The sequence below is a fragment of the Scardinius erythrophthalmus genome (assembly GCF_964197995.2).
Source record: "Scardinius erythrophthalmus genome assembly, chromosome: 2".
NCBI lineage: Eukaryota > Metazoa > Chordata > Actinopteri > Cypriniformes > Leuciscidae > Scardinius > Scardinius erythrophthalmus.
In genome coordinates, this window is record NC_138222.1 from 40697041 (window position 1) to 40707893 (window position 10853).

General features: G+C 37.1%; 1 protein-coding gene across 2 annotated transcripts in view; it reads left to right on the plus strand.

The window, feature by feature from the left end:
• Window positions 1–10853, plus strand: part of nfatc3a (nuclear factor of activated T cells 3a) — a 91268-nt gene extending 80415 nt beyond the window's left edge. For both annotated transcript variants that reach the window (XM_081359553.1, XM_081359554.1), the window contains exon 10: window positions 9713–10853. In XM_081359553.1, coding sequence (XP_081215679.1) covers window positions 9713–9792 — 80 coding nt within the window. In that variant the 3' untranslated portion in view covers window positions 9793–10853. The remainder of the gene's footprint in view (window positions 1–9712) is intronic.

A 10853-nucleotide genomic window follows, 5' to 3' on the forward strand; every position in this document is an offset into this window, starting at 1 on the left:
CTTTCTGCAGTATATACTATAGTATGAAAAAAAATATATATATATATATTATTATTATTTCCAGACAAGTGAATGACCCGTTTATTTGTTTAAAGGACAAGCACATGACAGGCCTAAATGTTGAGCCCTGCTGTATACAATAGTGCATGCTCCCACAATGCAATGCACTCAATATGACCTTCCATTTTTGAAAAATATGTGTGAAATATACTTTGTGAAACATTATTCTAATTTAAAATAACTTTTATATTTTAATATATTTTAAATTACATTTATTCCTGTGAGGGCAAAGCTGAGTTTTAGCAGCAATTACTCCAGTCTTCAGTGTCACATGATCCTTCAAAAATCATCATATGCTGATTTGGTACTCACAAAAAAAGTCTTATTATCAGTGCTGCTAAATATTTTTGTGAAAACTGTGATACATTTTTTTCAGGATTAATTGATCAGTTCAAACAAGCAGCATGTTTTGTTTTGTAACAATATAAATGTCTTTGCTGTCACTTTTGATCAATTTAAGGTGTCCTTTCTGTATTAATTTCTTTTGAAAATATTAAATCATACTGACCCCAAACTTTTGTATGGTAGTGTATATAACCATTTTTATTTATTTTTTATCATTTATCAGTCACAATTACATGCACATAATGAGGTAATGACAGCATGAACAATAGAATACTACTAGTTAAAATGTTAATTGTTTTTGTGACTTTTAAAATAGTTAGTTTTCAGTGTGTACTGTGTGGAATACAGTGGCTACGTCCGCAATGGAATACTATGGTTCGGCTTAGAGCGAGAGAGCTTGACCTCAGCTTCTGTGTTTATACTGTATGGATAATTTTTTGCTGATGGTGTGTTTATTTGAGAAGTACAGACAACAGACCACAATGGATTCCTTATTCAAAACTCAGCAATTTACTACTGAAAATGTGTTTGCTCTGTATGCTGTATTACACTAAAACCTGGTGCATCAATCATAGTAGATTGTTTTTTTTCATGGATTACTGATGAGAGTTCAGGCTAATGCTGTTTATTAGCACAGATTCCAGCAATGTCGTCATGTTTGTAAGATAGATACCATTCCTGGACCAGAATTTGATCACGGGGAGTCACTTCTGCTTTCTGGCATTCTTCAGTTACATATTCAAATGTGCAGTCAGACAGAGTTAATAAACAGCTTGAGTCACTCAAATTAGACTTGTGCGTGTGTGTGTGTGTGTGTGTGTGTGTGTGTGTGTGTGTGTGTGTGTGTGTGTGTGTGTGTGTGTGTGTGTGTGTGTGTGTGTGTGTGTGTGTGTGTGTGTGTGTGTGTGTCCAGAAGGATCCAACATCTGTAATTAAAACACACACACAGTTCACACACTTGGCCAGCCACATACTAATTCACAAATGTGCACGCTCAGTTTTTCAAAGTAGGCATGCTCAGCCATACAAATACTCACTGCCAACATGTTGCTCACGTATACTGTAACATTAGATGTCCTCATGCAGTCAGTGTGCGAGATGAGATGAAGTTGAGCCTTTTTTAAAGTGAAATTTTGAACTGATTCCACCAGAGACTGTATCCTCCCTAAAGCACACACTATAAATAGGGTCTGTGTCATTCTGACTGAAGCTCTTGAGCACTGTCGAGTTGTTAAGGAGGTCAGAAATGAACTGCAAATAGAACAGAACACAGCTCCAGTCACTGACATGAACCTTCTACATGAACATACAGCTACCACTGTTATTGGAATGTACTGCATGTTTTGCTAAAGCATTACGCTTGACCTATTTGAATAAACTGCAAATTTATAAACACTATTTAGAAAAATGCAAATAAATTTGAAGAAATCTCACATGGCATTTATGTATTTGCCATATCCCATATATTTATATGTATCATGTCATAATTATGATTGTTTTTTGGATTGAAGTATAAACTCAACGTTTACATTTTTCTTGCCGTCTTGTCTCGTGTCTGTTCATAAGAGTCATGCATCACTTTTTATGGTTAACTGTAAGTGCTCTGCAGCTGGCTGAGAGTTTCACTAGATTTAAATGTAAGTTTATGTATCAGTCAGACTCTGCAGTTCTTAATCACACTTTCCTGGCACTTTTATGGCCCCAGAAACTTTAGTTCCATTTGATGAATCACTTTTCAGCAGAATTCAGTGGCTGTCACTCTGTCAGTGGCAGTGCATTCTGGGAGTTCTGTGATCGTTTAAAACCTGGTGTTTATTTACAAATCGCACCGGCTTTCATTTCCAAAGCAGTTTTGATACTGGTTAAACTGGCTTTAATAGTGCTTACTAGCAGATTGTGGTAGGCAGGAATCGCACCTGATATTCCGGTCCTATTGTTTTTATTCCAGGTCTGCATGGAGCCAGTGCTACAACTGGATGGATTAAAGTTTATTTATATAGAAAGCTAATATTAAAGGGCTGAAACTGTTTGGGGTTTTTCATAGACAAATAAGAATCGTTCGTACGGCGGTGTGTGTTTGTGTGTGTGAACAGATGGCACAGGTGATGTCAAAGACTCTTTGCAGGTGGTGTTGGGGAGGGGCTACAGACAGACTGACAGATGGATGACAAAAAAGCAGGGAATTGACACAAACACACACACTCCCAAACAGAAAGGTCATAGAAGGAATAGAATATAGTTATTAAAAGAGTATTGTAATTTGAGCAGTCTACTATTTGTACCACTGCATTTATCTCTCAACATGATATCCGTGATTAAATGTAGACCGCTTATGTGCTGAGGAGGCCGTGTGTGTGTGTCCGTGTTAGGCGAGCATAAGGAGTTCGGTGCCATATTTTCCCTGATGAGTTTGGATTAGTTCCCTCATGCTGAACAGGAGGAGCAGTGTGTGTCAGTACTTACTCTAGTCTTAGTCACTTCTCTTTTCTCTTGCCTCATCTCTTCTCTCCTCTCCTCTCTTTTTTTAATGGCAATTGTATTTAATTAATGTCCTCCCAGAGGTCTGTGTTTGAGATGTGTACGCAGGAGTGTGCTTGTGCTGCTTTGTTCTCGTGGACGTCTGTGTGCAGCTGCCACCCCGGCATGAGTGCACTGATCTGGGTTAATAATAGGCAAAGGCCTGCTGTCTTCGGGTCCCGTATCTCTGTCATACTGTATACACACACACAAACCCAGAGCTAATATCTCAGTGTCAGTCTGTTCCGCCATTGGATGAGAGTTAGTTTTAACGTGGAATTTCTAAAGTAACAATAATCAGTTGTTCTGAACTGCTCCTTATAACGTATATCCTCATATTATGTGCTGCCCTCATCTGTTACTTGTGTCTGTTTCCCTCTTTCCGTTTGTGGGTACGGAAACTTCATTGTGCAACATATCCCAGGTCTGTAGTCTTTAGCCAGTGGTAAATGACTGTCAAATTAATAACACAACTCCTCTCATCTCTGGGGGAAAAAGAGAGTGTGGAAGGGAAAAAACAGAGCTCTGGGCCCAATACAGCTCGTTAAACACAATCAGAGAACTCTTCTGAATCCAGTGGAAACCTGGTTTTGTGTCATCTTTCCGTACAATTACAGTTTCAGGAGCATAATTTTGAGGTCTTGCAGCGGAGGCGTGCAGTAGCATTGTGGTCGGTCCAGTTTGCAATGCTGTGGTGTTTGGCTGCAGAGATGTGGCATGGTGCAAAGATCCCTGGGAATTCATGTGACAAGGGTGCGCTCCTTGACTAGGAAACTCCAACTCAGACTTATTCATTCTCTTGCATTACTTTTTCACCTTTTTTAGTGCACTACGATAGTCTTAATAACTGAATTTACTGTATAATGCGGATTTTAATGGAATTTGTCACATTTTTGATGAATTAATAAAAAGCAGGGCAGTACACTTCAATCAAATTGCAATATAAACTAGTGTCTGTGAATATTAAACCGCAAAAAAAGTCACATAAGCATTTTACTCTTTCATTCGATAAAACTATCATCATATATCATAAACACAAACTCAAAGGTCTTCATGGCAACCCATCAAAATAAAAGTTCGGTTTAGCTTGAAATTGTGAAAGAAATATATTAAAGTTGTACAGTAGAATTTAGCTACGTCTCAATGTAATAATAATACTAACACTGATAATAATAATAATAAATTATGATTAAAGCTTCTTTTAAGGGATATTTTTTCTTGTTTTAATTTTAAGAATAAAGCTCTGTTGTGCAGCACTTTGTGTTACAAAAAAGTTTGTTTAATTTCATATGATTAAAAGATCAATTAAATAAATGTTTCATTCCAATATTTGATAGAAAAAAATGTAAAATAATAATAATATTTATTATAATATTTGTTATTAATATTAGTTTTTTTTTATTCAATTAGTTAGGAAATTTGGGGGGAAATAAAACTGATTTCATAGGGCCCTACTTATTATGTGTATATTTTGAGTGGGTGATAAGACGTTCTTTCTGTTTTATCTTCTTTTTTTTTTTTTTTTGGTCTGTACTATTGTTTTGTTCACCCAAACTGAATTTCTGTCTTCTGTGTAGCAAAAAGATATTTTGAAGAATGTATGTAACCTAACAGGTTTAAATTAAAAAAAATTTCAAGGCATTTTTCAAAAATCTTCTTTTATGTCTCACAGAAGAAAGAACAGGTAAATAAATATTGGATATTAAATAATATTGGATATTAAATATTGGATACAGGTTTTGAAATGACACGATGGTGAGAAAATTGTGAATTTGAATGTTTGGGTCTTTAAAGTTAAGTTCGATATTGTTACACTGCTAATGTTGTTCTTTGATAAATTGCTTTATTTTTTCTCATTTGTAAGTTGATTTGGATAAGTGTCTGCTAAAGCACTAGATAATTCTGTTTCGAATGGCATAATTCGAATTTTGCATTTATTTGTTTTGTTGGCAACTTTGCTCCACTGTCTATATTTGAATTACTGATTCAGAGTTCCTTTATGAATCAAGTTATAGAAAGAAAGTGTGTATTTGGGCAGAGGAGGGAGGCCAGAATAATTAAGGAGTACAGCATGTGGCTGTGTATGCACTTTGTGCTTTGATTTTATCATCTTAGTTATAAGGACGTGCTCCTCTCGAACTTTCATTAGGAACATGTTGTTTTTTTTCACCTGGGCTAATCTACTCACTTGAAGAGCTCCTTCTTTGTATTTGTTTATTTATTTTCCATAATTGAAAACCACATTAAAATGCAAAAATCGGCTGGAGTTTTTTACGGCACCTACACTGCTATGCAGTTTTTCTACGCTGTACTGATCGTTAAAGCGAGTGAGTAATCATGTAAAATATGTTAAAGAGGTTGCTGAAGCCTCTGGTCAAAGAAAATGGGGGTGAATCACTGGCTGACTCTTTAGATGGGGAATCCACAATATGATTCACAGATCAAACTAACTGCTCCCTTGTGCTCTCTCAGCCACCATTTGCCTCTCTTACTTACACTCTCTTTTTTAGTTGTGTAGTAGTTGTGTAGTTTACATTTTTGCAGAGGTCATAAGGTGATGTAAAAAATAAATAAAAAAAGAACACCCTGTCATTAAACACAGTCTAGATTTCACATTTCACACTGTAATTTTAAAGCTACAGATCAGTTAATTTAAACATCTGACTTGGGTTTCTTTTTTCTTTTTTTTCTAAATGGAAATGGATGTTCTCTATCAGTTGCTCTGGCTGGTGAGGTCAGTCTTACCTAGTCTAATACTTTCCATCATAACACAACACAGTCACTGCTTTGAAAATGGAACAAATATATATATATATATATCATCAGGGTAATTTCAAAGTTCCTGTTTTAGGAAATGGGTTCTTTTTTTTTTTTTTACTTTTGCAATTTTGCAATTTCTAAATAAATACAGTTTAAAATGTTAGTTTATTTGATTTGTTATTTTCTAGCAATATACATTTAAGTAAAATGCACAACATTTTTAAAACTATCCCAGAATTGGTAAAAGGGTTGCAAAGTTAGCTTAAATTAAGCTGTCACTCAGTAGGGCTAGCTTGTGTGGGACCAAATGTTTGTATTTCCCTTAAGTTAAAAGAATTTACTAAATATTAGTTTGATCCAGTAACCAGCTAGTCATTATTATTGTCAGGTTTCCCATTTGTGGTCATTCAGAATGTGACAGCCCATCTGAATTGATGCCTTGGTTAACGGTCAGCCAGTGCAGCGGCTAGTCCAGTGATTCACAGTCTTGGGGCAGCACCGTCAAACAATATCATTTACCCCAGCTCAGAGTTTTGCTGTCGGCGAGCTCTCAGACTCAGACCCTGTATATTATATGTTAATAAGGGATGGCCCCTTCCACTCATCCACAGAGGATCCCCTGTTTAAAGACTCTACGCTGAGACTCTCAAGCGTTATGCGAAAGAGTTCGAGATGAATCATGCTTTCTTACATGTGGGGAAAGACGATGTTGAAACCTCTCAAGTCAGTTGCTGCTATATTGCGATATATTGCACAGTAACTTCCCGTATTTCACTGAGTCAGATGCATCGCTAATATCGACAGAGCTCAGGTCTCAGTTTAGACATTTACTCCCTCAATATGTTGTTGAGATTTGTACTTTGTGCTGTGTTATATTATTCACAGTAAGCAACTGTAATGGGAATGGAATAACTTGTGAGTCCAGAGTTTTGGATGCTCTGTCGTGAGGTGACTAGCTTTCCAAACTGGTCCAAACATTGAACAAAGAGATCACGCATTGAAACTGCAGCGTGTATGTGTGTGTTTGAATGAATATGAGAAACTACAGTGTGCTTTTGTGTCACACAAAATGGAAAAAGTGAGAAAAGAAAGCTTTTGATCTGGGAGGAGACAGGAAAATAACGTTTTAAAATAGGAAAGTCCTCTTCAAAGTAGAGTAAATACCGTGGCAGATGACATATTAGACTTCTCTAAAAAACGGTACCCTTATAAATCTGCCAATACCACTGGCACACCACAGACGCTGATTAAATAGCTGTCTGGATTTATTGACTGACTGTGTACTGACATACATTTTTTTTATTTGTTATTTTCCCTCTTTACCAGATGTTTAAGTGTGCGTGTTTAATGCTAAATTAAACCATATTGTGCCATTAGCCAAATAATTTCATTATTGCTTTTAAAGGTATCTTCAAAAGTTAGTTGTTAATGGCACATTTAGTGGAATTTGCGCTATAATTCATTTATTTTGTTTAATTTCTTAAACACCAAGCCTCAAACACCTTTGATGAGAGTTGCAAATTATTGGATAAAGTGTGCAGAAGATGCTGACATTTACATTTACTCAGTATGTTTCAATTGTATCCGTCTTCTACAATGTGTGTGTGTGTGTGTGTGTAAGATTGTTAGATTGTTTATGCGGCGTGAGAGGCAGACAGCACGTCGAGTGGCTTTTAAAGCAGAACTCACAATCAGCCCAGTGCAGGTCTGCATGTGTGAAGTGTGTTCATGCAAGAGGAAGAGCCGCCTACGCCAACAGGATGATCTGTGACAGCGGCTGGGCATTTGAAACACAACACACACACACACTCAGACATGCAACTTTCACACAAAACCATCACAAAATAATAACATCAACCACATGAGAAATGTACCAAAACAGCGCTAAACTTCGAACACACAAAATAACTGTGAACAGCATAAACCGAAACAACATGAATAAAAACACTAATATAAGACTGCGCACAAAGCAACAAAAGATATAATCTTCAGTAAACACAAATAACTAACAATACTTATGCAAATGTGACACACTTAACCTGAACGATACTAACGTGACGGCGCTATAGTTAGTTCTCGTGACATTTCGATTTTTTTTAAACACCAAAGAGTCGTAAGCAATCTCAGTAGCGTTACATGCTAAAGCACAATACACAGCTGCTTTAAATATTCACCGTACATAAGGACTATTATAAGTAGATGCTCATTATTTTGATTTACCGAGCAGATCAGCACAGTCCCTTATATGGTGTTCTGCCACTTTTTTGTAACACCCTCTGCCATATTTAACATTTAAACGCATATATTCTTTCATTTACCTTTAATGCTATTTTTAGCACCAAGCCCAGCTCTCTGCCTTTTGATGTCTTTTTACCAAATGACTGTTTATGCCGTTACATACGTCTACTTGAGCTTGGCTCTAATCCTGTGTAGGCAATAGAGCAGCATATTTGTTCACTATGACTGAGCTCACCTTTTTTTTTTAGTTCTGTTGGAAAATGTGGTGAAACATGGTCCATCCCAGTCAGTCATGGTTTGTCTGGATAAGGAATGCAGGGATTATTAACTCGCTTGCAGAGACAGGCTCCCAAATGAATGATACCTGAGGCCCCCTTCAACAGTCAAACCTGTTTATCTGATCCTCGGCTTTTTCCCTCAGATTTGTCATCGCCTTTTATAGATGTGTTTTTTACTCCGATGACAAGCTTGGAAATCTGGTGATTGAATGTTGTGGTGAGTGTGTCAAAACTCGCCATTTCTCCTAAGGAACAATCATTTTTTCCACAAAGTAATGAACCGTCTTTGCTCTAGTTCTCTCTCTCTCTCTCTCTCTCTGTTTTTTTTTTTTTTTTTCATATATATAGGATGAACTTTTGTATTATGATTGTCGTTGACTAATTTTGTCATGGCAGCAATATCGTCGTGCTTGCTAAAACAAGACATGTTATGTCCTATATATGAGAAAATCCACTATCCAGTAGAGCATGGGGTTGCATTAATCTAAACTGTGCTGGGACAAACTGCTGCTTGCTTAACATCGGCCTGCTAAAGTAATTACCACACTTGCTCCACTGTCTTCTGGGATGGAACATGTGTTTTAACAATGGATCAATTTTATACAGGCATTTCATAGTGCTCTAAAAGCCCAAGCCAACAGGCGAGAGGAAACGTAATCAAAGGTCATTAAACTCATAATGAACTGATGCAACTGCCTGCACTAAAGCCTAGTAGTAAAAGACACGGAGGATGGTTTTATAGCCTGTGTTGTGGTCATCATAATAAGACGCTGCTGTCAGAACTTACATACTCGCGCGCACAGACCCACATTTGCACACAACTGTTTTCTGAGTAGTAACATACCAAAGGTCTTTTTTTCTACCCCCTTTTATTTGGCTTTAATTTCTATCAGCCCTCAAGGATGATGCCTGTACTCGACTTTACATAGCTCAACACTGCCCTTCAGTGGTTAGATGCAGAAATGGTTTTTAAAATCCTCAGTATGAACTTTAAAAAGCTCATACTACCTTTCAAAAGTTTGGGGTTGTAAGATTTTCTTTATTTTATTTTTTTTAAAGAAATGAATGCTTCTCTTCAGAAAGGACATGTTCTGTTTCAAATAAGTTCCTTTGAACTTTGTTTATCAAAGAATCCTGAAAAAATGTATCACAGTTTCCTGGAAAATAGAAATGAAGAAAAAAGAAATGTTTCTTGAGCAGCACCAAATCAGCATATTAGAATGATTTATCATTTGACACTGAAGACTGGAGTAATGATGCTGAAAATTCAGCTTTGACATCACAGAAATAAATTACATGAAAAGTTAAAATGAAAAGTTTAAATTGTAATACTATTTTACAGCCTTAGTGAGCATAGTGAGACTTCTTTCAAAAACGAAACAAAATAAAAATCTTGCCGACCCCAAACTTTTGCACACTAGTGTACCTCCTGCCATATCAGTCTTTGAAATGTTGTCTTTTTCACTTTTGGAGTCCTCCTAAATGTAAATAATGTCTCTTTTTGTGTCTTTCAGTGAATGAGATCATAGGCAGAGACATGTCTCAGGCCCCAGGGGCTCATGGGGGCTCTCCATCTGCACATAGTCAGTCCTAGCCCACAACACACCACGTCAGACTCGACACAGAGACTCTTCACAGGACTCCAGAGCTGGTCGACGAGGTTCCAGTAGGCTAAAAACCACCTTCCCCAGCGTGGATCCAGAAGCAATTTAAACAACAGTTATTACTTACTCTTGATTCATGAACACAGCTATATACTGTATGCAAAATCAGGTGTACTTTACACATGTGCAGACATGGTTGAGTGGGAGTAAACTTGGATTCATTCTCTTGGAAATAAAACCAATAATTCAGGGCTCTCTGACAGCATGATGTATTATTATTATTTGCGGCTTGCAGATTCACCCCTCAGATTGGCTAACTATGCAGTCGAGCACCCTCATCCCTGACCGGAATATGCAGCAATTCTACAGTCACTTTAGTGGGATAGCCGAGGGCTGCTCGAACCGTGATAGATGCCCACGTTTCGCCTTCTTACCAGCGGAAACGCCGCCTTTTTCAGTACACATTCTCCCAGTGCTGCCCTCTAGTGGACGGGCCCTCAGGCGCTGCACTGAGTCTGTAGTAATAATATGCAACATTCCACATGTCTAGTGACCTTTCTGAGCTGTAGATAATGTTTAATGATTGGCCCATTTCCTCTTCAGGTTGAACAAATGCCTTATATAGTAGCTGTGATCGTTAACAGGTTTTCTGCTGAGAATTTTTTCTTTCTTTTTTTGAATGAGGACATGGTTAAATCCAGTGTGTGTGTTTTATACTTAGAAGTAGCTGAGCTTCATCTTGTGTTCTGGAGTGCTGTGAATTGTGTTAGTGCAATCTTACTTTCACAGTGCTGTGCTTTAAATGTCAAAGGAATTGTTCTCAGTCTCTAGAGATAACATGTTTGGAAAGTTGCACGGGAAGATGAACTCATGACCATAGACCAAAAGGTCTGAAGAGAACTAAGTCCATACATACATACAATCAATACATACAATATATATATGATATATACATACAATATGTATATGTATGTATGTATTTGTTGATTATGCTGAGACTTGCTTTGTGCCTTCGATTAGAGAAAAAAATATGCATAAACATGCTTTGGAC